Source organism: Xiphophorus maculatus, chromosome 20, assembly GCF_002775205.1.
Source record: "Xiphophorus maculatus strain JP 163 A chromosome 20, X_maculatus-5.0-male, whole genome shotgun sequence".
Lineage (NCBI taxonomy): Eukaryota > Metazoa > Chordata > Actinopteri > Cyprinodontiformes > Poeciliidae > Xiphophorus > Xiphophorus maculatus.
The window spans coordinates 20,811,307-20,838,462 of NC_036462.1; the positions used below are offsets into that span (position 1 = coordinate 20,811,307).

At 37.6% G+C, this 27,156-nt stretch overlaps 1 protein-coding gene across 5 annotated transcripts in view; it reads left to right on the forward strand.

Moving 5' to 3' along the window:
* Positions 1 to 22,597, forward strand: part of LOC102216915 (sodium channel protein type 8 subunit alpha-like) — a 54,679-nt gene extending 32,082 nt beyond the window's left edge. For 3 of the 5 annotated variants that reach the window (XM_023324773.1, XM_023324778.1, XM_023324776.1), the window contains 15 exons: positions 907 to 1,145; positions 2,869 to 3,042; positions 3,208 to 3,564; positions 3,649 to 3,822; positions 4,525 to 4,812; positions 6,481 to 6,598; positions 8,127 to 8,281; positions 9,071 to 9,244; positions 13,276 to 13,398; positions 16,659 to 16,943; positions 17,025 to 17,078; positions 17,158 to 17,295; positions 17,855 to 17,959; positions 18,045 to 18,315; positions 18,966 to 20,119. In XM_023324773.1, the coding sequence (XP_023180541.1) occupies positions 907 to 1,145; positions 2,869 to 3,042; positions 3,208 to 3,564; positions 3,649 to 3,822; positions 4,525 to 4,812; positions 6,481 to 6,598; positions 8,127 to 8,281; positions 9,071 to 9,244; positions 13,276 to 13,398; positions 16,659 to 16,943; positions 17,025 to 17,078; positions 17,158 to 17,295; positions 17,855 to 17,959; positions 18,045 to 18,315; positions 18,966 to 20,119 (3,809 nt within the window). Of the gene's footprint in view, positions 1 to 906; positions 1,146 to 2,868; positions 3,043 to 3,207; positions 3,565 to 3,648; positions 3,823 to 4,524; positions 4,813 to 6,480; positions 6,599 to 8,126; positions 8,282 to 9,070; positions 9,245 to 13,275; positions 13,399 to 16,658; positions 16,944 to 17,024; positions 17,079 to 17,157; positions 17,296 to 17,854; positions 17,960 to 18,044; positions 18,316 to 18,965 lie in introns of all 5 variants that reach the window. The other 2 variants (XM_023324775.1, XM_023324774.1) reach the window with 1 other exon arrangement.
* Positions 22,598 to 27,156: the final 4,559 nt, after the last annotated feature.

Genomic DNA, 27,156 nt, shown 5'->3' on the forward strand with positions numbered 1-27,156 from the left:
TTGAAATAATTACTAACAACAAACTTTAACTACACATCCCTAACATTCCTGCAATCATTTCCTATGTTGAACATTTCTACCGTTTGGCTACAATTCCCCCAGATAGTATTTACTGTAGATGTTTCTAGTCATTTTAAAACATTTCTAAATGGTATCAATAGCTGTTTTCTTCCATTTGTTTTCCCTTTCTTATTCCGTTTTCTATTGAAATTCACAATTATTCTTATTACTGAAATATCTCAGAACGTGTTCATTATTAATGCCACTTCATTCCTGTGTTATCTCAGTGTTTTTCAGAATGCCTGCTAGCTTAGTGTAGCTTCCTCAAAGTTTGTGCGGTAAACATATAGCGGTTAGATTGACATATTTTTCTGAATGGGCTTCTGCACTTTTTAGCTTTTGTTGTAGTTTTTCTGACCCGTCTCGTATCCGCTCACTTTTCTGGGACTCCGGTTAGCAGCAACCGTTAGCTGAAATGATGCTGTTTATAAACTTAGAGGGAAGGGGCGGGCCAAGAAGGACTGAGGGATTTCATTGGATAAGCTCAATGTCCGTCAATGAAATCAACCAATAGGCTGTCGCAGTCGATACAAATAATATTTAGTATAATTTTTTTTTTTTTGTTAAATTATGACAGCGTAGGGCCGCCAGATATGGACAGTAAATGCATCAGTCTGTAAACCAGACGGTCAGTGCTTCTCTGGATAGAAGTTCAAACTGAATGCAGCTTTTTTTCTGTTCAAATTGTCAAACTGCCACAATGGCGGGTGTGTTGCTCCAATTTACACGCCATTTCATACTTTTACCCGCATTTGGCCAGTGGCGGGTGCTAATATTCACCCCTGGGCATGACCTAAATTTAACTTCAACATATAATCACCATATCTGTTCTTCCTCATCCTGTAGAGTTAGAAGAGTCTCAAAGAAAGTGTCCTCCTTGTTGGTACAAGTTTGCAAACATCTTCCTCATCTGGGAATGCTGCCCCATCTGGCTAAAAATCAAGCACATCGTCTATTTGATTGTCATGGACCCGTTTGTGGATCTGGCCATCACCATCTGCATTGTGCTCAACACTCTTTTCATGGCCATGGAGCATTACCCGATGACTCCACATTTTGAGGAGGTCCTGTCCGTCGGCAACCTGGTAAGAGACGACAACGTTTACCATCTTCCATGCTCTTCTTTTCTCCTCCGCTGGAGCGACGGAGCAGTTTCACATCTAGTTTGTCTGCTTGAGCAAAACAATGCATCATTTCACATGTGCACTTAAGAACTCAAACTAACCACATAGAGTTATCAGATGGAAATCTCATTAAATATTTATTTCCATTTTAATGTTGCCATCTAGTCAGCTCTGCAGTCTCATCACCACCTTTTAGTTCACTTTTCTTTGTCCGGTGCCCTCTTATACAAAGTCTGTGCTTTGACAAATATGTGAAATGTCTCATATTTTTGGCATCCTTCCTACCACTTGAAGACATACGTAGATGTGGTACGACATGGTTTAGCGTTGAACATGCCAAACAAGAAGACATTTTGATTTGGCTGAGTCCAGCCTAAAAAAAACACTGTAGCACAGCAGTATTCACTCTGCGTCAGCACTGAGACAGGAAATGAGGTCATAAGCATTGGTTGCTGTCCAAAGTGAAACAGGAATTTAATTCACCCTGCATTAGAAGCTGGATGGTGCAGTGTGAATCACTGGGTGTCTTCTGCAGCACTGACTGGACACATGATTAGCTGTCGGGTGGGTGAATGTGCAGATTTTTGACCTTACCCTGGCATTTAAAATTTGCACAGTGTTAAGGTTTTAACGTTAGTGCATTTTAAGGTCATTGCAAGCAAGGTAGTTAGGGTTGTGCAAAGATAATTTACATGAAATCTTTTGAGGTTTATCATCACTACCACTTTTAGCAAAGTGTAAAGAAGTTTTTACCTGTCTTCTATATGTAAAGACTTCTTTACATATATTTTAAAGAAATTGGCTGTAATTTAAGGTGTTACAGTTTCAATATTGCTCATATTTTAACACACTTAAATCAGTTTCACACTGACTGCACATTTATTGATTGCCACTTTAAAGTTTTTTCTTGTGAGGTACATCGTTTTTAAAGGTAGAAAAGTACTTACACCATCACAGTAATCACAGAGTATCACCCAACCCAACCCAGATCTCACAGCATTATTTATTAAAACTGTAATTCTTTTTGGAAGTCGTAGTGAGAGAAGGCTCATCTGTTTGTAAAAGTTTGCATTGCCTTTCACAATAATTGAAGATAAATTGTTGAAACTCATTTTAAAGGACTTTAAACAATTACATGTTACATTTATTCAGTGGAAATACCAAAATACATTTTAATCTGCTGTTTCACTGTTCTTTGTCTTGGCTACAAACATGAAGTGAAAAAAATAAAGTGTCTTTTATGAAATATCAAGCCATGTCACATGACCACATTTTCTACATATTGTGTGTAATACGATCAAGGATGCAAAATTTACAGTCTGTTATCACATTAGGACAGAGTAAGTTTCTTTTGTCATAATATTGCCATCTTGTTTTCTTCTAATACACAGAACTTACTTATCAATTAACATCTGTGAATAAGAGCTTCATGTTTTAAACATAGTCTATAAGCTTCCAGAAACTGTCAAATAATTAGCAGTTAAATAAATCAGAAAATTAGTTTATCTACCATGACATGTAGACAAACATGAGCATTAGGCATGCCAAGTGAAGAGTTAAGATAATGCAAATCTCAACACTATGTAATGTTGATAGATCGTTGCTTCAACATGAGTAGCAATGAAGTGATATGTTCCTCCTGAGTCTCACTGACATCTCTTTTTAAATTGGTCTCCCCCTGTAGGTTTTCACCGGCATCTTTGCTGGCGAGATGTTTGCCAAGCTCATAGCCATGGACCCCTACTACTACTTCCAGGAAGGCTGGAACTGCTTTGATGGCTTCATTGTGACCCTGAGTTTAGTTGAACTGGGGCTGGCGGACGTGGAGGGACTCTCAGTTCTCAGGTCTTTCCGATTGGTAAGCAAAACTCATGTCTCGTATTAATGTTACAGAAATATGAGATGTAATCATCAGATTTCTATTAACTGAAGTTTAGAATTAAACTCTGACTTGATCTAGCTTAACTAATATGTGTTAAATAAGCTAAAAATAAGACAAATTATTCCTGTTTTCCATTTACAGTTAAGAGTGTTCAAACTGGCCAAGTCGTGGCCCACACTAAACATGCTGATTAAGATCATTGGAAACTCGGTGGGAGCTCTGGGTAATTTGACCTTGGTGTTGGCCATCATCGTCTTCATCTTTGCCGTGGTGGGAATGCAGCTGTTTGGAAAAAGCTACAAGGACTGTGTGTGTAAGATCGCGTTGGACTGCGAACTCCCACGCTGGCACATGAACGACTTCTTTCACTCCTTCCTGATCGTGTTCAGAGTGCTGTGTGGAGAGTGGATTGAAACAATGTGGGACTGCATGGAGGTGGCAGGACAAGCCATGTGCATTATCGTCTTCATGATGGTTATGGTTATTGGAAATCTGGTGGTAAGAAAAAAAAAATCACATGATCATAGTAGCTCATGTACGCTAAGCTGTAAGGTTTCAGAGTGTTTTGTGTTTCCTTGTAAGGTGCTGAACCTGTTTCTGGCTCTGCTGCTGAGCTCATTCAGTGCAGACAACCTCGCTGCCACTGATGACGACGGAGAACCCAACAACCTTCAACTCGCTGTTGCCCGCATCAAGATAGGAATCGCCTGGTTTAAAGCCAACATGCGAATCTTGGTAGCTACAGTTCTCAAAAAGGTACGTGACGCTTAGGCATCAACGTATGCCAAGGTTTTAAAAAGTTATGGTTTTAAAGCTGCCAAGATTTCCATAAGGACTGTCAATGAGAAAGTGTCAGTAAAAATTAAACAAAAGACATTTTAAAAATATTGATTATTAAAAGAAAATTGATGAGCCTAAGTTAGCGAGCCAGACTGTCACTGGGTAATCTTTGATTGAGTCCTGGAATTGTGACTTTAAGGAGATTTAAAAAAGACTAAAATCAGCAAGAGAAACTTCAATTGTTCTTCTAAAAACATGCAGTGAGGTCATTCAACGACTTTTAAAGTCTTAGGGACGACAGTCATCCACAAAACCCTGAAATCTGCAAATACTTGAGACTCCTCATAAAAACGCTTTTTACTTCAAACTCCAAATATACCTTAATATGCATTCAAACAACCAAGAGGAAACCTTATTGCAACACCACAGAAGCTAACATTTACAGTCTTCCCTATATCCACTCCTGGGAGTGCAGAAATTAATGGGGCTTCTGGATTGGCTGCTTTGCAAATAGCATCTTAATTAGCATTGTACCTAGGCATTTCAGCTGTCCAAACTGCAATATCTTTTGAATATTTTTATGAAAAAATCAGTTATTTAAAATCTCAACATTATCGTCTACCTCCATGTTTTCTAGCAGTATTTTTGTTTGTCTCGTTTTACCTTCCTGACAAGCAGCCTATAGAGGACGAGCAGAAGCCTTTGGATTATGAGGAAAAGCTCAACTGCATAGCAAACCACCCTGCTGAAATCAACCGTGAACTGGACTACCCCAAAAATGGCAACGGCACCACCAGTGGCATCGGGAGCAGTGTAGGAAAGTACATGATTGATGACGACTATATGTCTTTTATCCACAACCCCAACCTCACCGTGTGCGTTCCCATCGCTGTTGGAGAGTCAGACTTTGAAAACCTCAACACGGAGGACTTCAGCAGCGAATCAGATGTGGAAAACAGCAAAGATGTGAGTAGAAATGGGTGGCTGGCTATTCAGTAGATTTTTCAGGTAGATGAAACTGTCTGAAGCTTTGAGTTCAATCCCATAGTTTCAAACTGAAAATTTTGAAATTGAACAATAACAAGGTTCTCATTTTGAGTTTCTGTAAAGCTTAGACCCAGCAATAATGATTTTGCCTGATTTTTGTCTCAGAACAATTATATTAGAGATATACTGTAAAATAGCTGTGAACGATCATTAACTCCTCTTTTTAAGAGCAGAGAATTGACTGTAAGTCAATTCCATTATTATTTTTATAAAAATACATTTAAAACTGTCTTTGAAAGCTGTCTTCAGTATCTTATTTTAGTGATTAGCACTGTTAGTCCAGCTAGCATTACATAATCATCACTCTTTGTGTATATATTTTTAACATTATTGATCGTTTGCTTAAGTTTGATATTTCCAAAAGGTTGCCAAAATTTACAAATCCAGCAATTTTCTTACTCAACAGAGGCTGAAAGCTCAAAATGAAACAAAGAAACTTCATTGGCCCCCCTTTATCCTTACTGTCATCTGCTGAAAGTCTTGCTCTTTTTGGCAATCTGAATGATTCACAGACATGTTTCTACGTGTAAAAGTTATAATTTCCAAATTTAAGTAGTGTTCAATTCTCCTGCGTCCTCTGACCATATTTTCAACAGCTTGTTGGTCTTATAAATAGCTTCTTTTCTCAGGAACAACTTCCACATGTATGGTGCATAAATTATTGGAGAAAAATTGGACTTTTGAGTTTCCAATCAGTATGTCACTGTTCAAGCCCAATCAAGCTGATCATTGTCAGGTTCAAGCAACCAGTTGATTTCTCTGTGCATTGCTGATAAAATGTTACATTTGTTAAAATCTTATCTAAGGTCTGCAGAGTTGGTATTGACTTCCAGATGAAAACACAAAGTTGGCGTGACATTTCAGAGCATTCATTTAGACAGGAATGCTGTTACACTGAACAGAAATGCTGAGTAGGCAAACAAAAAATGGCTGAGACAGACAGAGAGCAAGCCTGATGAGGCAATAGAAACATTGCCATCTGTATGTTATGATGTACAAACAGCAAAAGCCAGACCAAAAACCTGTAGATATTTATAATATGCAGGTCACCTTCATTTGGTTCATGGTGGGACAAATTGAGATTATCCAGCTGCATCACAATTATACCTGCACCTGGTTCTTATACCATCAGTCACCTCAACTCATCCTCCCTGCACAGCATGCAGTAACACAACACCCTGCAGAGGAGACGGAGCTGCTAGCAGAGTAAAAACTGCTAAGAGCTAACATAATTATATGTTTGAAAGTCTCATTGTTGATATTCTTTTGTTTTTATTTGGTTAACTAATATAGTTTAGTCCATTACTTCATAGTAGATGAATCATTCAGTGATAACAGATCTGGATTTTTATAAATATAGAAATGAGCATCAGTAGTAATACAATTAAGATTTATGTTTACATTTATACATGGATTATGATTTTTTAACTTTACTAGAAAACTGTTAGTAGTACATTTGCATATTTAGAAAATTGGGATGCACGTGAAAGTTTTGTTCCCCTGTTGTGAGCAAATAATATAGCTTCTGTATCGAATCAGTTAGCTGAGTTTGTATTTTAAAGAACGGGTTGATGTTTTTTGTCATAGTTGGATGACACCAGTTCATCTGAGGGCAGCACAATAGACATCAAGCCTGATGTAGAGGAGGTGGCGGTGGTTGAAGTCGTGGAAGAGTATCTTGATCCTGATGCCTGCTGGACTGATGGTACGTGACGCTCAGCATCTATCAGACTTTGTGGCTCAGATGTGAAACAAAACCTTAAAGAAAATGTATGTTTTAGTGCATTTACTTTAGTAGTAGAATCTCACATTAACTTTACCTTTGCGCCCTGGTGGTTGCGTTGAGATGGAGTAAGGGAGGTAAAAAGAAATAAAATCAGCAATCTTCCCATATAGAAAACTGAAGTGTGGCAGCGGCGTATTACCAAGTCTTCATGACAACCATTGAACACTATGATATGGAAACCAGTTATATGATAGGCATTCCAAGACAAAAGCCTTTTCTATCCTGCAAATCTGAATGTAAACACGGAGCTGGCTAAACTCTACTAGCACTTTAACTGGAACTGGGTGCCCTAATCAAATTAGACTAAGACTCCAAACACTCCAGGTGGATTTGTGGTGAAATATCTCTTCCACACTTATAAGTGAGGATGAGGATTTGTGATGCTGTGGGGATGTTTCTCTTTCAAAGGAACCTTGTTAGAGTCCATGGCATCATGAGCTTTGTTAAATTAGTGGAGCAGAGAAGCTGAATGCTGCTCCTCCATGTTTGGTTCTGGTTCTGGGGAAGCAGAGCAGATCATAATCAGACAACCTGAAGGTCTGGAAGGTTGATACAACTGCAGCAGATCTTTAATGTGCTGTGGTGCTAAACTGTTCAGTGATTTATAAACTAACAGTATTTTAAAGTTTATTCTCTGAACTACAGAGAGCCAGTGTAGAGACTTTAGAACTAAGTTTATGTGCTCTAACTTCCTGGATCCAGAGCTTTCTAGATTGCAGTAATCAATGAGACTTAAGATAAACGCATGGATGAGTTTCTCTGGATCTTGCTTTACTCCTTTAATCCTGGAAATGTTCTTCAGGTGATAGAAGGCCAACTTTGTAAATATCTTTATGTTTCTCTGAAGATTCAGGTTTGACTTCATCACTACACCCAGATTTTTTACCTAATCACTTGTTTCTAGCTGTATTAACCAAAGCTGTTCATAGAAGGGCATTTGAAATAATAATAAAAAACCTTAGATACAAATACTTACATTAAATATGTAAATAAATACATGTTTATTCTTCTGTTTCTATTTTTCAGTACTTTATCAACCACAAAATAAAGCAAATGTTATAACTGCTGTATGTATTATATTTAATATATACAGTATATGTATGTATCTATTTATTTTATTTTAGTACTTTATAGTCCTTTGTTACAGCAGTTTATTCATGTATTTTATTTGTCAAACTTACCCATTAGCATTACTGGGCAGGGCAAATGAGCAAGCTTGATGAGATACTACTATGTGGCATTTTAATTTATTTCATGATGAACATAATATATGACATATTCAAGAACTGAAAGAATCATGCACCACTGCAATGGACAACATCGTCTTACTCCATTTTATGAGTGGCAATTTGTATTTTAGTGACAATGTAAACTTTGTTTTGCAGTATGTTGGCATGTTGCGACTCTTCAGAATGTGTCAGCAGTCGTGTTTTCATTAATCATGCAGAGTGTGTGGCCAAATACAAGTGCTGCGATGTTCCCATCACACATGGATGGGGAAAGCACTGGTGGTTTCTGAGGAAGACCTGCTACCTGATAGTGGAACACAACTGGTTTGAGACCCTCATCATCTTCATGATCCTCCTCAGCAGTGGAGCTCTGGTAAAAGCACAGACACACCCACAAAGGTCCTTTTCATCTTCTAAAAGTACTCAAGGATTACATTTAATAGTATAGATTATTATGAAGTGAATCAAACATAGTTAGTTGCTGGTTTATATTAAACTTTAATATGCAACATTTAGGGTGTAAGAAAGAAATAGAAATAGATTGCAATAATAAGTGCATAAATACACATTAATTTATGTATGGTGAATATCACTGGCCTCTAAAGATGTAAAGGAGCATTAATGTCTCTTGCTTGTTTGCTGCAGCTCCTCTTGATATTATAGTCCTAATGGATGACAAAGTGCTGTAATGCACCAACCTTTCAACCAAGAGGTCTCACCTTAGGTTTACAGCTTTCTGAAGGAAAAAAAGGCCTCTGGCATACATGTCATGCAGAGATTTGTCAGTACTCATCTTTTATTTATCTCCCTTCTCTTTATTATTTTTATGTTGTGTAAAGCTTCTGTTTTTATTGAAAACAGAGATTTGTCTCCATTATCAGGTTCAAGTTAAAATCAGTAGACTTGACTTGCCTAGTTGATGACTGGAGGACAGGAAGCTGCATCTACCTCAGTATTTATTTAATAGTTTTTGTTGTGTCATTGTGCACATGTATCACCCTAAATGTCAGCTCAAATGAATTTTTTATTTTTTGCTTTATGCTTTCTTTTGTCAGAAAGATTAAAAAAGCTCCCTCAGCACTCAAGTTCAATACAAATACAAATGTCAGAAAATGATTTTCACAATTAATCTTCTGTCCAATGTTATTCTGCTACATTTCAGGCCTTTGAGGATGTGTACATTGAACAGAGGAAGACAGTGCGCATCATTCTAGATTATGCTGATCGAGTTTTCACCTACATCTTCATCCTGGAGATGTTGCTGAAATGGGTGGCCTATGGCTTTGTCAAGTACTTCACTAATGCCTGGTGCTGGCTGGACTTCTTCATTGTGGATGTAAGTACACTTATATTCTGCATAGTTATGTTAAGTCAATCATTTTTTAAAATCTCCACCATGAGGAGACTTAAGAAGAGGAAGGTTCTAGAAAACGCATATCATGGGTTAATTTAAAATTAAAACAATATTGCACATTATAAATTCAGTTACCAGAACTTATTGGTAATAAATATTTTTAAACACATCTAAGGTTATTAAATTATTTTAGTAATAACTTTGGTTTTGAATGTCTTGTTTTTTATTGTTGCTCACAAATTTTTTCCCATTAGTTTTTTAAAAATGTTAATAATCAACATTAAAAAGTCTGATGCAACTGAATAAAGCAACATGTTTCGAGTCTACAGAAACTACATTGAACAACAGTAGCCCCAAAAAAATTGGACCTTGTGGAAAGAGAGGGAGAGAGAGAGAGAGAGAATGATACTCCAGACCATTTTTTAATTCACTGAAGCAGTTTGTAGAGCTGGATATTGTTTTCAACCTTTATTTACTTTTATATTGTGCTTGTTTACAAAATACCCAAACTTTCACTGTTGCTCACTGGCAAATCTGTCAGTGCAAAAATGAAGAAAACTTACGATTTGAGCTAATATGAGACTTTTTTGAGTCCAGATATTTACTGACATTGCTGAAGGACTCCCCTATAGTTCATAGCAAAGTGGACTGTAGGTAAACATAGAATATTAATGAATATAATAAATAAGTTAAGCATATTAATTTTACAGACACAAATATTAAATGATTGCTGCTGCACAGAAATATGAAATTGTTGGTTATTCTCAAATATATTGTAGAAGATGTTATAGTACTTCACAATCTTAGCTGAGAGGGCCCAAAAATGTAGCCTTTGGGAACCCCACTGCAATATAAGTATTTAAGTATGTTTATTTTATTGTTCTAATAACTTCTCACAGTCAAAAAAGTACACCATCTTTCAGTTCTAGGGTTTTAATGTATAAATGACCTGGTCTTCATCTGATTTTACAGTTGCTGAAATCTTACATCAGCTGCACAAAACCACACACCACATATTTATTCATGTCATCAATTTTGAAACAAAAATGAAACTGAACTAGAAAAGTCCCTGGAAAACTAAGCAAACCCTGAAAAACCCTAGATTATTTCCAAAAGAAGGTGTGCTTAATTTTACTTTGACTGGAATACAGATGATGTAGCTAACCTAGAAATGTGCACAACTTTGACCTGCTGCCAAGTATCTGTTAGTAATTGTTGTTCATTGTTTGCGGTTCAGTTGATTTTTGTTCTGTGTCTTTTTGTTGATCTTTTCTGTTTTTAATGCCAATGTCTGAATGCCAATTTGGGTTATGTCTGTTCTTTTGTCCACATTAGTAAATCTAACTCAAGAAGAAGAAATTACCAATACAACCTGTGTTTCCTTCCCTGCCAAAAGATGGAAATGTTCCCTACTCATTTTTCATACTTCTTTGTATTTCTGTTTGAGGGTAAATCCAAAGTTATACTCTAGTATGAGTTGGCTTTTAATATCTAAAAAACTACAGCAGCTTCAGATGTTGCAAAAGGCTATTTTTGTTGTATACCTCCCAAACAATTTTTCTATATATTGTTTTTTTTATTTATAAATAGTTATTTATTTTATCTATCTCCCCACACGTCTGTATAACAACTATTGTGTTTACAAAAGTAAATACAATATTCGTTATTGGAATACCAGCTCTTATAATGTAATGTAAAATATATTGAATTTTACATTTTTAAAAAAAAATCAATGATTAAACAAGCTGAACAAATTATATTTGTGTGTGAATCCATTTAGAATGGGGCTATGAATATCTGAATATTCTTCATATTCACATTATACATATGTTATTAGATTTTTTTTCTCTTTGTTGCTTTAATTTTAAAAATTAATAATTGACAAATCCAATTTTCTACTATTTCATGTTGCATATTTTTAGTAGTAGAAAAAAAGAGATTTTTTTATAGATTGAAAAGATACAAACAAAGCATAAATTGTTTTCTTTGTATCTGTTTTGTTTTGTTTAATTAATAAAGTAATTAATTATTACTCTGCCTTCAATTGTGCCCCTTTTGTAAGAAAAATGCCTTTTTGGGTTGAGCAGCAGAGTGATGCTATGCTGTTTGTGCCCATGAATTTGCTAAATTCTCTTTGCCAAAACCAAACTCCTTTTGGTGAAGACAGTGTGAAGGAGTGGCATTACACTCAAAGAATTCTTCAACCAATGGAAATCTGATATTTCCAGTCTTAGAAACCAAACTCTATCATCCAAGATGTCAGAGCTCTCCTCCACAGAGCGGAGCTGATCCTGGTTTTAGGAGTAGAGAGGAGGAAACTGCTTGTCATCTTGTGTGATTCTTGCCAGAGTGGCCAAACCTAGATTGGCTATTTGTGACAAATCCAGATTAAAGAATGTAATCTGATCCCACAGGAGGGGATGGGATGCCCACCGGACAAACATAACAGGGACTGGGCGACAGGTTGTTGCGGTTGTACGGTTCTCCCTCACACGGCTGAAGCCTTGTTTGTTAAATGAATGAACTGCTTAAATTACCAATATGTCTTCAAACTGCAATCATCTGGAAAAACCAACAACAAGCGTGTGTCTGTACCAGAATAAGGTGTCTGGCATTGGCAAAGTGGATTGGGTAAATCTTTTCATGGACACAGCCCACGCACACAACTCTAACAAACAAGTAATATCATTGTTGCTGTGAGGGTTTGCTACAACAAAGAAATAATCAGTCAAGCACAAGTTTCTTCTTGTATTGAATATATAATAATATAATAAACTACAGTAGTACTTGCAATAAATTGGACATTCTTCATCACAAATGACTAAAATTGGGTGAAATATATATCCAGAAGAGAGAGACAGAGATAATGGGTTGTCTATATATTAAATTTAGTTAAGTTTATTTTGTAGTAAGTAAAAGTTTGATCCATTTTGCTTTTGATAGACAGATTGGGTTTTTCATGTTCACAAAAAAACCCAATTTATTTCTTGACCAAAGAAACTGAAAGTAAAATGTGAGTTCTCAAATACGAGGTCCGTTTATGAACGCGTCATTTTAATGTGTTTATGCACAACACTGGCTGCACCTATGTCTCCTATAAGTCCAGGTTAAATTTTGAGTCTAGTAGGCAAACACATTGATTCAACAATAAAAACCTTCAGAGGGGTAAAATAAGAGAATGACCCGCCATTGTGGCTGCTACACTTTATGAAGGTGACTGTAATTGTACAAAACTGATGCATTACTAGTTACATCACATCCTGTAAATACAACTCAATCCGTTGCCCTAATACTGACCTGTCCTCTCTCTCACAGCAGGTTCCAATAACTCTGTCTCTCTTTAAGTTAAGAGAGACATTGTGCACCTCAGAAGGGGGACAGAGAGGTCGGTGTTTGGGGGTCCAGGGTAAGGTTTGTGTGCTGTGGTGGGGATCCTACTTTCACAGGTTACCCTCTCTCTTCTAACCCTGAAAGTTGTCCTCAACCTCCTGCGTTCTCTCTCTCTTTCTCTCTCCCTTCTTTGAGTGAAATGCCCGCTGGTGTTGGTACCGTTTTGTACTGTGTACTGTGTGTTATATTATCGTGTCACATTGATTTGAGTGTTTCGTGAACACATCTCTCCTCCGATTTTGTCCCTTTGTTGGACTCTCTTCTCTTCCTCTCACTGTGTCAACCACAAGTTTCTTTCCAGGTGTGCTCACTGTGCTGTTAAGCTGGTTGTCACGCTAGACTGGCTTGCCAAAACTAAACCAAACACAAACATGAGGTTTTAAACAAGGGAAAAAACTCTGGGTACACATTACTGACCATTTTCTTTTTACTGTTTGAACCTTTATGTTGTAGAAGTATTCCTACACATAAAGGAGTTATTTTTGTACTCTGTATATAATCATTTAGCCATCCTTACAGTTGATTTAGGGCCAACTTTCTCTCTATATCCCTTCTAACTGTGTGGCGACTTTCTTCTTCTTCTGCCTCTGTCTTTCCTTCTCCTTCTGTCCCTATCTGTGTAGGTGTCTATAGTCAGCCTTATAGCTAATGCTTTGGGCTTCTCCGATCTAGGCCCGATTAAATCACTCAGGACACTGAGGGCCTTGAGACCCCTCAGGGCCCTGTCACGTTTTGAAGGGATGAGGGTAAGACCTAAGACTCCAGGCAGCTGCTCCTTTTGCATGCCGATTTAACAAAAAGCATCAACGCATGCTAGAAATGGCAAAAAAAAAACCTTGAAAATCTCTGAGGGGAATTTTTGCAGTAACCCTTTTAGTAGGCAAGAAGCTTTTTTGCATGGATTAAGATCATCTCAGATGGTTTAATACATCTGATTTGATTTATCATATTTCATTTCATATATGATAAATTTAGCGTTCTGTTAAAGCTCCTAGTGACTAAGTATTTGTAGAAAATATGACCCACTCTAAGGATATCTTGCTCTGACCTACCTGAATGATGCAGCAAAATAAAAAAAGTCAGCTCTGATTGGTGCTAGCTGAGAAACAACTAGAGGCTGGCGTGAACTGTCGCATCAAAACCTTAAATTCAAATTCAAGACGAAATAAATGCAATCTGCTACCAGTTGGTAGTCTTCCTAAAGTACTCAGATAGACAAATGAACTCACAATACCCTTCAAAGTGTTTGTGTTGTTTCAGCTTTTTTTACCTTACAACCATAAGCTTGTGATTTGTTTCATTATAATTTTATGGGATAGACCAAACCAAAGTAGTAATAACATCTCTCAACTAGATAGAAAATCAGTTTGTCTGAAGTGTGGTGTGCATTTGTTTTCAGAACCCATCTGCTGTGATATCCCTAAAGAAAATACAGTGCAACAACTGCCTTGAAAGGTCACCTAATTCATCTATTTCAAAAAAATCCACTATAAAACTATATGTAGCAGTATTGCCTGAAATACATATCAGGTTTCAAAATTCAAGTGTACATTCTCCTGTGTTTTTCTTAAATCCTACCACGCTGTAATTTCTGTCACTTATTTTGATTTGATTGGTAATTTTTCATCCAAAGGATACTCTGATTGGACGGAAAAGACTTGTCTGAGATTGGCTGGCTGTGTGGCTCATTTAAATACACTTTAAGTTGTGAACACAGCTGTAAGTTTATTAATAATGTAATCTGCATGTAGTTTACCACGAGCCGTGTCAGAGAAAGTCTAAAACCAAACCCGAAGCTGAGAAACTTTTACAATAAATTATGTTTTCCTTCCAACCTGACTGTCCTTGAGCTATTTTAAATGAAGATGGGTAAAATGGAGTAAAATGGATTTCTCTGGATGTGCTAAGCTGGTAGTCACATATACACAATAACTTAGTAGCTGTGACTAAAGCTGGAAGTTTTTGTACCAATTATTGATTTAGTGGGGAACAAATACAAATTCCTGCCACACTTTTCAGATTTTCATTTGTAAATACAGCTCTTGGAAAAATGAAGAGCCCACTGCACTGAACCCTATTGAAAACCTCTTGGTTATTCCACCAAGTATTTGTTTCTGAACTCTTCCTGAGTTAAAACATTAGTATTGTTTCTAAATTAATATGAACATTTTCTTGGGATTATTTGAGGTCTGAAAGCACTGCATCTTTTTCATTATATTGACCATTTCTCATTTTCTGCAAATAAATACTAACATTTTGCTTGGAATTTCAGAAACATGTTGTTAGTAGTTCATAGAATAAAAGAACAATGTTCATTTTACTCAAACATATACCTTTAAATAGTAAAATCAGAGAAACCGATCATCTTATGTGGTCTCTTAATTTTTTCCAGAGCTGTAAGTTAACATACTTTGCTCTACTTTGTGTTGGTCTATCACATAAAATCCCAACAAAAGACATATTTTGTGGTTGTCATGTGGTAAAATATGAAAAGTATTAGAAGAATGAATTATTTTTCTATATTAAAATCCTTGGTAAGTTTTACAGTATCACCACGCTTTATTAGGGAGTATTGTTAGGAAATCTAAAAAGATTTTGTCCTATTATAACTATCGTCACTTTTGAGCGGCACTTGATTTGTGTGATGGCTCCGATCAGCCTCTGGTTGTTGTCTGGCGGAAAACAAAAAGTCCTGTCCGTGTCTGGGCTCAGCATCCTGACTTTTGCTCTGCCTGAGGTGTCCTGTTACCTGATCTTATCACAGTTTGGCTTTGGCATTGTCACACTGGAAGATCAACAAACTTCTGGTTGCATACCCCCCCTCCCTTCCCCTGCCATCTTTGCTTATCACTCTTCAGTGATTTCTCATCACTATGGTTTCCATCATCACACTTTTGCTATTATATTAACATCAATGCATTGACTCGTTTAGTATGATATTGGGCTGAAGAAAAAAATGCAAAAAGAGAAAAGAAAGTTATATGTTTATAGTTTTGGTTTGTTTGGCTTTTTGTATTCATGGCACCTCTGTATGTAGAAATGCACATTCATGTATTCACCTGTGGAGGCTTCAATCCCTTCCTGCTATTTATATAGAGTAGTTTCTTTTCACATGAGATGATAATTTTATTTGTCAAATTATCTTGGCATGTATTCCATTGGGGCTGTTAGAGATTATATTTTTACACCCAATTAGTCTTTCGTACATATATTTAAACATCAACATAGAATATTTGGAATTGATTCGGAGGAGTGTAACAAAACGATATGGCACAAAACATCTGTCAGAAGTTTTTGATCTAGTGTTAATACAATTTAATAAATCGAATTGCAGTTAAAGACAAACTTGTCAAAAGTTTCACACTGTTTAAAAAGATACTAGGAGACGGCAAGCCTTCAAAATGTCATGTTTAACTTTACATCAAAGGTGAGCATGTATCACATGTGAAATCTAGGCTGAAGACGTGGAAACTAATTTCTGCTATTATTTAATTAACAGATATGTTTTTTTTCTACATGTGGTTATCTTTTTCATATTTTTATTTATACTTTTTCATGAATGTATTCTTTTTGAAATATGTATTTCATATTTATGCTTTATATATTCCTCTTTCTTTACTTATATTCTTGTTAATAATAATTTTTGCATTTTGTAGAATTATTTTTGCTTTACATCATTTTATCTTTCTGTAATTCTTTCATTTCACATCTGTTTACATTTATTTCAGTTACAGTTATGTTTTGCATCTATTTTGTGCTGCAGAAAATGTCTGAAAATGCTTTTTAGTTCTTACTGCGAGTTAAAACTTGGCTTCAGTATTGTGTGTTGCCCTGCTCAGTATTGTTACACTCCCTATCAGTACATCATGAAAGGGTTTAACAATCACCAAAACACGCGAGCCTCTAATGTGAGAAGAGAGTGTGCATTTCTCTGTGTGTTGATGTTCATGTGCAGCTGCAGTGCGACTGTCAGTCCACAGTTTTGTTCCCTCACGGCTCTCTGCAGGTTGTGGTGAACGCCTTGGTGGGTGCCATACCCTCCATCATGAACGTGCTGCTTGTGTGCCTCATCTTCTGGCTCATCTTCAGCATTATGGGTGTTAACCTGTTTGCCGGGAAATACTATTACTGCTTCAACGAGACGGCTGAAGAGTACTTTCTGCCGGATGACGTCAACAATAAAACTGAGTGCTTTGAGCTGATTAACAGCAATCACACTGAGGTCAGGTGGAAAAACGTGAAGATCAATTTTGACAATGTGGGCGCAGGATATCTTGCACTTTTGCAAGTGGTAAGAAACCTTTTCTATTTAGGAAACGTTTTTCCTCTTGCAAATTTTAAATCTAATCTCTTGTGTCTACCTGTTTCACAGGCAACCTTTAAAGGTTGGATGGACATTATGTATGCAGCAATAGATTCAAGAAAGGTACGCATCTGCAGCTCTGACTGTTTGTCCTACATTTTACTGTTTAGAATAACTTTAATGTACTTTTGCCATCTGACAGGTGGAAGACCAGCCTGTCTATGAGGACAACCTCTACATGTACATCTACTTTGTCATATTTATCATCTTTGGCTCCTTCTTCACCCTGAATCTCTTCATTGGTGTCATCATTGATAATTTCAATCAACAGAAGAAAAAGATAAGAACTATTTTCTTTACCTTCACCTTTTCAGAAAGCAGTGTGTGTGAATTAGAGGGGAGTACTGTCTGATAGAAAATAAGAGAAGATCTGCAGCTGGCATCCATGGTAGAGATGTGCAAAAAAAATTATTACAATTACAAACGCTGCAGTAGCATAATCTGACACAAATAACTTTAGGATAATTTAGATTTTTAAACACAGCTGCCTAACATATTGGCACTTCTAAAAACGTACATGTAATATAGCTTGCATGGAAAAAATACCACCTGCTGAAACCTGGTGACAGTTTTGATGCAAAAGGGGAATAAGTGAAAAAGAAACTTGTGCTGCTGTTATTTTTTAAATGAGGCAGAGATATAACAGATGTTAAAATGAATCCTCTACTAAAGTGAAGTGTGGCTGATATTTACCAAACAGTTTCTCTTAATCGTGTAAATTATCAATCATGTTGTTCTTTGGTCACATTTTCTTTTTCTGTCAACACATTTCAATGTAATTCTTGAATAAGTAGTTTAGGCCTCTGCAGATTATAACCAAACTGTTTGTGTCCCCTTACTTTGGAGGTCAGGATATCTTCATGACAGAAGAGCAAAAGAAATACTACAATGCAATGAAAAAACTTGGGTCAAAGAAACCACAAAAACCAATACCAAGGCCTCAGGTAAACATTGCTGCTCTTACCACCTGCAAACAAATTCTTACTTCCTTCAGAAATAATATTTTTTCTTCTCTCCTTTTTTTTACAGAACCCGATCCAAGGAATGGTGTTTGACTTTGTGACACAGCAGGTGTTTGACATTTCCATCATGATCCTCATCTGCCTCAACATGGTCACCATGATGGTGGAGACCGATGATCAGTCAGAAGAAACAGAGGTTGTGCTTTACTGGGTTAACTTCGTATTCATTGTGGTTTTCACTGGCGAGTTCCTTCTCAAGCTGTTTGCGCTGCGCCACTATTACTTCACCAATGGCTGGAACATCTTCGACGTAGTGGTGGTCATCCTCTCTATTGTGGGCAAGTATTCAAAAAATGCTTTGTGTGGATGAAGGAAAACCAAGAGTATGCTTGAGTGTTGCCTAAATACTACCCATTCAAAAAGGCAGTTTATAAGTGATAAGTAGGAAGTTATACAAATTGTGTTTTTTTTATTGTAATTATTTAACTTCTTTACGTCTGTAACCAGAATTTTAATTAATCTGGTAATTTAGAAAAGAGTGATAAAGACAAAGACAAAACTGGGTTTGCAGCTTTTACAACTAGAACTGAAAAATTTGTGAATATGAAGAAAACTCATCATTTCTGAAAGTAGTTTTCCAGTTTTTAGTTGTCATGGTTTGATTTTGAGCCTAATGTGTCTTTAGCACATAAAGAGCAAGAACAAATCTAGTTTTCTCTGGTATTTAGAGTAAAATAAAAGTTTCCCCTAGCACACCAAACACATTCATTCTAAGGCGTATAAGTTTCTAGTTAAGTAATAATTAAGGTCGTGAGTAAATAAATTCAATAAATAGCATTAAATAAACAAAAAATGGAAGTGAAATACAGAAGAGTGCCTACAAAACAGTGTGCTGTCATCTTTGTAAAATTTCTGTCTGAACTGACATTTTTTGTAAAATTTGTGACACCTTAACCAAGCGTGTTTGGTCTCTTTCTTGTAACCTCAGGTATGTTTCTGGCTGACCTGATCGAGAAGTACTTTGTGTCGCCGACTCTCTTCAGGGTGATCCGTCTGGCTCGTATCGGCAGGATCCTGCGTCTCATCAAGGGCGCCAAAGGAATCAGAACTCTGCTGTTTGCCCTCATGATGTCGCTCCCCGCCTTGTTCAACATCGGCCTCCTGCTCTTCCTGGTCATGTTCATCTTCTCCATCTTTGGCATGTCCAACTTTGGCTACGTGAAACACGGGGCTGGCATCGACGATATGTACAACTTTGAGACGTTTGGAAACAGCATGATCATCCTGTTCATGATCACCACATCGGCAGGTTGGGATGGCCTTCTGCTGCCCATCCTCAACTACCCACCGGATTGTGACCCGCTTTTAGAGAACGCCGGCACACCCGCAACCGGAAACTGTGGCAACCCATCTGTGGGCATCTTCTTCTTTGTCATGTACATCATCATTTCTTTCCTAATCGTGGTCAACATGTACATTGCCATCATCCTGGAGAACTTCAGTGTGGCCACGGAGGAAAGCGCAGACCCACTCAGTGAGGACGACTTTGAGACCTTTTATGAAATTTGGGAGAAATTTGACCCTGATGCCTCCCAGTTCATTACCTATGCCAAGCTTTCTGACTTTGCCGATGCGCTTGAACACCCGCTGCGTGTCCCCAAGCCCAACACCATTGAGCTGATCGCTATGGACATGCCTATGGTGAGTGGAGACCGCATCCACTGCCTGGACATCCTGTTTGCCTTTACCAAGCGAGTGCTGGGCGACAGCGGGGAGCTGGACATGCTCAGGCAACAAATGGAGGAGCGCTTTGTGGCTGCCAATCCCTCTAAAGTCTCCTATGAGCCGATTACCACCACTCTGAGGCGAAAGCAGGAGGACGTGTCTGCAAGGATCATCCAGCGGGCCTACCGCTCCCACCTGGCCCGGCGGGGATTTGTGTGCAAGCGCAAACCGGCCAACAACAAAGCTGAGAATCAGGAGCAAGAAAAGAAAGAGGGCACTCCATCCACTGCCTCCCTGCCTTCTTATGACAGTGTGACCAAACCTGAAAAGGAAAAGCAGGATGACAACAACGAGGGCAAGGGAGAGAGGAAAGAGAAGGGCAGAAACCAAAAAGACATCAGGGAGTCTCAGTGTTAGGCTGGGGGAGGGTGATGAATAACCACATTAATAACAGTACAGATTTAACTAATGTAACTTCAAGCAGAGTGAGAGAAAACTCACCCACACAGATGTACAGATTATTTCATTTGCAAGTCAGAAAAAATAGTCCTCAATAATTTTGTTTACAGACTTCATTCCTATACGGATGCAGAGCGGGGCAAGAAACGACTGAACTTTAGTCAAACCAAACATAATCAGCATTCTGTGTGGCACTGTTATATCAACACAACCGATCCTAACAAAAAGGGGAAGGAAGACAGAAGAGGGAAAAATCCTACGTTTTTCCACCAAGTAACTCCACACCAAGAGGTGGAAGGCAAAAACGGGAATCCAGCGCCGTGTGGCTGCAGATGACAAGGAAGCTGCTCGGTCTTTCAGCAGTCAAAGTGGTTCTGTGTCAGTGTGTAGAGACACAAATGACGGACTCACTCTATGAGCAAACAGAGGGATGACTGGTGAGTGAGAGAAAGACACAAACTGAGAGTCTAAAGTATTTTCTCTTGTTTTATTAAAACTAGAATTTTTTTTTGTCTTTTTGAGCAGCAAAAAATGCAAACCGAGAAACAAACCAACAAAAAAAAAAAAAAAAACAGAAGAAAGAACAATATTCAAACAGTTTGCCCATGTCGGTCAACTACTCACATTGTCTTTGTTACACCCACATACAAAATGCTTTATTTTACATGGGTTTTTTGCACCAAATTGGTTAAAGGGTCTGTTTATTAACAGGGGTTCAACCCGGGGCCAAGGGCTTCCATTTACTCAGAAAGATTTCCAGACAAATACATAAATAATTGTGCTTGTTCAATGCATAGAAATGACTTGCATGAAGGCATGTTTTGATCAGAAATCTTGCATGAATTATCATAGTCCACAAGACACTAATACGCAGACTTCACCGGTGGCTTGATGATCTGTACGATCGAGGCGTTTCTTTTGGTCAAAATTTTAATAGTTGGGAGGTAATTTCTTCAACAAAAACAAGCGGTATGTGGGTTGATCGGCTAAAACTGATTTCATCATTTGACACATTTCAGATGTTTAATCTATAAACAATAGAATAGAACACCACCTCAATGTGTGAAATGCAAGCACTTTCTTTGCTGCTCGGAAGATTTTGGGTGTGTAAGATGAGGAAAAATAACGTCTGACTGGATCAATGGACTGAAATGTTCGTTTGGACCGGAATGTTTTAAGGAACCTTGAAAAGCATATGTTTATAATTTGTATGCTCCTGTCTAATGTTTCGCATCATCTGCCTTTTACTTTAATGTGAGCAGGAGTCTGACTGTCCGCGGTTTGGGATTTGGGCTTTGGCAAACCCTTTTCCGATTCCTGTTTTTTCTCTAACCTTTATAAAAGGGCTCAGAAGAGTTTGGAGTTTCGTTTTAAATTGTTTTATTCGCTAATGTAAATGTTTGTTTTTTTCCCTTGTGTAATGCTGATGTTTCAGAGGGTGATGAGGCTTATATTGCAGTTTTATAAACCGCATCAAGCCGAGAGGAAAGCTGTTTTGTGCTGAAAGGTATGTTTGGGGTGTTCAAAGTGAGAGATGTAAACTCATAAATGGGTGATGAGAACATTGTGTGTGGAGAAGCCAAAGAGATCTGCCTTGTAATCCCTTGTTGTCCTTTACTGACGGAGTGGGACTGCCCATTCTGGTTTTTTTCTGCTGTCGTTATCAGACAGAGAGACCCTAGAAATGTATGCAATGCTTGAAAAATTCTTCCCTTTTTCTCAGGAGATATTATAGATGTATTATTAAGAGCTCTGCAACAAAATGCAATTGAATGTGGCGGGAGTATCATTATATGTAAAATCATGTTTAATCGTTTTTGTTTTGTGCCACTATTGGGGACAATGACTCTTGGCCGTCTCAGTCCGACAGCCGCCTCGGTCGGGGGGTCATTTTAGCGATTCCTGGTTCAGATGTTTTGCCAACAAAAGGTTAGAGGCACCGCAGTGACCAGGTGACATAACCCGCTTATAACCGGTGGCGTATTTATGTTTGGGGCCATTTTAGTGTGGATTGAAATTGAATACAAAAAAAAGGTTCACCCCGATTGTAAAACATAGGTCACAAGAGGAGATGTCACAAGAGTGAGTTGGGATTTGTTGGGTTTTTAGCAGCACAGAGGTAGAAGTGGAAAAGCCCCAAATGTAAGCAGGAGTTTTGAGCTTCTCATTTTCCATTTTCCTTCATGTCACTTACCTGTAAAAAGAAAACCATATACCAAATAACCGACAGAGCACCGGATGCATTTCTTCTTACGGTACTGTGAACCTGAGCACCACAACCCGGAGCATTTGCACTTCCTGCTGTGCAGCGATGTCACTTCCCTGTTTGTGAATAAGCCTCCCTCATCAGTTATTTCCCATGCTCCAGCTGCTGCATGAGATCTCCAGAATCAGTGTGGGTGTCAACTTGAACCAAATAAAAATCTGAATGACAAGCATAAAGCTATCACCGTGCATTTTCTCCAACATCTCCAAGATTTTTCTGATGGGGAAAAAAAAATTTAAAATCAATTTTGCCGTAAATAAATACATAAATTCATAAATAAATGCTCTATAGGGCACAAACTGCAAAAGCTATCTTTTTTAATGAACTATAAATAATGTAATATATAATTTTAAGCGCATGTGTAGTTTTTTTTTTATTTTGTTGCTTTTTTAAAATATTTTTTGTAAATACAGGATTACCATAAAGAAAAAAACTACAGCTATTAGTTTTAACTCTAAATACAAATAACCATAAATAGAATGGCTTCCAGCTGATGCACCTTTGTCACTCTAGGCTTTGATGCATTGTTAAAAGGTGTAGATTTTTTTGTGTGTCACTTTTCATAATAAAGAGGGAAATAAGTGAAAAGAATCTATATTAAAAAGCAGAAAATTGCGTGTAAAGCTGTATAAATCAAAACTCACATATTCAGAGCTGTGTTACATATATTATACATATATTCTTTTATACATATATAGATATATCTATCTATATATAGATATATCTATCTATAAATAGATAGATATATCTATACATATAGATATATCTATCTATATATATCTATATATATATATGTTAGAACCATGTCTGTAACTCAACTCTCCTGTCCACTCCCATTGAGGTGACACCAAATCCACTGAGTGTAAGTGATCCCATTTCTTTCTTTGTGCGGTACGCTCAGAGAATTTCCTAAAGTCTTTCCTGCCCGGGACTTTCCCCAGTATCGAGTATCGGCCTACAATGCATGATGTTGTACTGGCTGCTTGCTGAGAATTGTGGAGCCTGCCTTGGTGAGAGGATTGCACTACCAGCATACCAAGCCCCATTGACCCTACACACACACGCACACACACCCCGCCCCTCTCTCTTTTTGTACATGTGTGAAGATGTCTTGCCTCTGTAGTTTCCCCACTTTGCGTACACAGATGCAAAATGGCACACACATCACAGACATGCACACTCATTTTGGCCTTTTTGTAGGCAACTGCTATTTAACCAGATCACTTCAATTGCTTGCTGCAGCCCCTAATCCTTCATGTGCCCCCACCCTTAAACTTAACACATTTGCTGCAGCTTAGAGTTGATCCTTGATTTTTGCTGACACTTTTAATAAGGTATATCTAACAATTTAAGGATTAGTTGTCTTAACTGTCTGTATGTTTGTTTATGGTGCAATATCTCTTAACGGCACGTGCCTTTTTAGCTTTCTATCGATAAATCCTGCAACGAAGATCACCCTCAGAGCGAATCAAAACCGGAGCATGACGACATGCTGAGTACGAAGCGAACTGAAAACTCACCACCTTTAGTGTAGACTGTCTGGACTAACATCGTGTAGAGTCTTGTAGGAAGTGCTCTCTCTCTCTCTCTTTCTCTGTGTTTTGTTGTGTTGCTGGCTCGTCAGCCAGGGAGACAACAGCTTGCCTTCTGTTTTACACTTCTGTTTTCTTTTCTTCTTTTTTTTTCAGAGGTTGGTTTATCAATCAGTATATGAGGCCATTGTTTTGTAGCATGACTGAGATGAATTTCTTCTCTTTGAAAATAGCTTAACTACAAAGAAAAAAAGAATAACTTTTGACTGTCATTTCTTTAAACTGTTACAGTCAAGAAAGAGGGTATATGTTGCACACCACATGGGACAATTAAGTGAGAAATCGGTGAAAGAATGTCTTCATTTGAGCACGAACCTATTTCCAAACAATAAAGCAGCCTTCCAGTTATCTGTGTGGCCTGTGTCGTTTTTGGGTATAACAATCTTCCTATTTGGGATTTTATGTGATAAAGAAGCAGTAGTAACAAAAATATAAATATGGCGAACATTTGTATTGAGTCCACTTAACTCTGGTGCCTTTAAATCTAATCTAATGCAATTAATTTTCTTAAAAAGGTTTCAAATTAATCTTAATATAATTCCAGGACTCTGAGGTTTGTTAGAGAATATTAGAGAGAAAACATCATCATGAAGATCAAGGAACACAGCAGGCAGTTCAGGGAGGAAGCTAAATTTAAAGCAGAAATATGTCATGAAGCAATAAACCAAAATTCTGAACATTTCCTAAGTTCAGGATGAAATGGCCTACAACTTCTGGGAAAACCTGAAAATTTATGCTCACAAATGCTTTCCATCCAATCTGACTGAGCTTGATATTGGGTTACAGTCTCTGACTAGGCGAAACTGGGACAAACATGTAGCAACAACTGCAGCAAAAGGTGGATAGCTACAATTAATAGGGGCCAAACGCATTACACACCACACTTTTCAGATTATTGTGTACCAAAACTAAAAAAAGTTCCTTACACATCACAATTATGGCCAAGCTCTTGTTAGTCTAAGACAGGAAACATGTTTATTTTATTAAACAGTTTGTGCTTTTAACAAAGTATGAGTTCAAGAGGAATAAATACTTTTGAAAAGACCCTACGGCTTTATGTGCTCAGGTATGTCACAATGCTAAAACGGCAGGTGTGTGTGTGTGTGCATGGGTGTCTCTCCCCACCTTGTGTTGTGTGTTTGTGTGGAGCACTGAATGAGGGAGCAGTGCGAAGGGGGTAAGCGGAGAGGGAGAGGGAGAGCACTGCAGTGCAGATAGATGAATGCAGTGGCCTGGGCTGAGTCAGCAGCATGTTCCCAACAGGCTCAGACTGTACAGTGCACTGTAAAGCACCTACTTACCCACAGCGAGCAAATCAGAGGGAGAGGCAGCCACTTTAGGGAAAAGGAACGTAAATGAGAACAATGAACACAGACTCATGCGGTCAAAAGCAAGTGCTCTACTAAGGGTTTAACCTTCAGCTACCCTTTACCAATGATCCAGCTGTTTGATTCGACTCTGTTTCACACTGCATCAGTGAGAATCACATAAAATGAATTTATTTCTTTGATAATTGCATAAATCGGTTGTTTTTTTCTTTATATGCATATCTACTCTAAACCATTCTGGTTTAATTTTTGTCATTGGTAAGGTTCTGTCTTTTTAAAAATCTACCTGAATGTAGGACAGAGGCCATCGATTAAGTGGGTCGTTGGTGAGATCTGCTGGGCAGCCGATCTGAGAAGTTTATGTAAGGGGGCTTTCAGAGATGGAGGATGTTCTTCGGGGAATTGGTGTAATCTGAGTCATGATCAACTGAGTCGGTCAGGTGGTTTCCTTTAAATAAGCACAAAACAGCCATTTTCCTTTCTGACTAAAGTCTCTCCCTGCATGCAACAGAGGAGCATGACTTCTGTCTTCATGCACAGTATGTTAATATTACAAAATGCAGAGCAAAATAGGCAAATACTTTTAATTAATTTATTGGGGGTTTCTTTTGTCTCTACAACCTGATCACAAAGTGAGTCAGAGCTTGTCCCGTCTGAGTTTCGCATTTTATCTCACCTCTGGGGATATTTGTAGATCAATTCAGCTTCTGCCCCACATAAAAACAAAAAAATGAAATAACAACCTTTCATTACTTGCATTAATTATGACAAAATATGCCATTTTAGTTTTTAAACTAATTTGTATTTCTAGAGCTTAACTGTTCAAACTGCAACTCCACTTTAGACTGCTTTATTACGTCTGCGGTAATAAAGCAGATATAATAATAAACCGGTTATTTCTTACAGCTCTCTAACGCCCTCTAGTGAACTACAAGGAGTTAAGTCACTAAAAAACCCCTACATGCATTACTGTGACAAAGTATTTGCCCCCTTCTGATGTTGCAGATCATCAAACAAATTTTAATATTTGACAGCAATAACTTGAGTAAATGGTAATGCTGTTTTTAAATGATAAAGTAACTTATTAAGAGGAAATGCCCTCTTTTAAAAGTAATTTCTCTTTAAACCTAATCGATTCTTTCATCCTTGCAGGCAACAATTGCCATCAAATTTTTGTCAAAACTTGTGATGAGTCACTTACATAACGTTTAGCTTCATTCTTTCTTGCAGAATGGTTTTGATTCATTCTTCTTCTTGATCTTTCTGGGTAGTTTTGGATCAGTGCACTTGAGTTTAAAGTCACAAACTTATGGCAGGTTTTCTCCGCATCTAAATCCTGAAGCAACAAATCAATAGATGTTACCAACTCCATGTTTGACATTCTCTTCTGAAAAGGTTTGTTTATTCTATGCAAGAAGAAACAGGATGCCTAGGAAAATTCAACATTTATTTTGAGTCATGGGATCAGTATGATTTCTTGTTAATGTTGTACCAGCCTCTGCTTGGATCTAAACCATTCCTATGTGCATAGCTCTGACTGTATAGTTACATTAAGAAAATCTGTCTCTCGTGACTATGGAAAATATACATTATTTTAGTAGTCCTAACTGACAGACAGATGGGAGAAAGGGTTTTGAATATTTTTACACTGTGCATGTCGGTATTATAGTTCCATCGTGTGAGTTGTAGAAGAAAATAACAGATGAATTAGTAAGTTTTTCAGAAGTATTGGTATTATTTAAACTGACAATTACAGTAGCTATTGAAATTGTTAGCTATCAAGTTGTGTTAGCTAGCTCGGTGATTAGT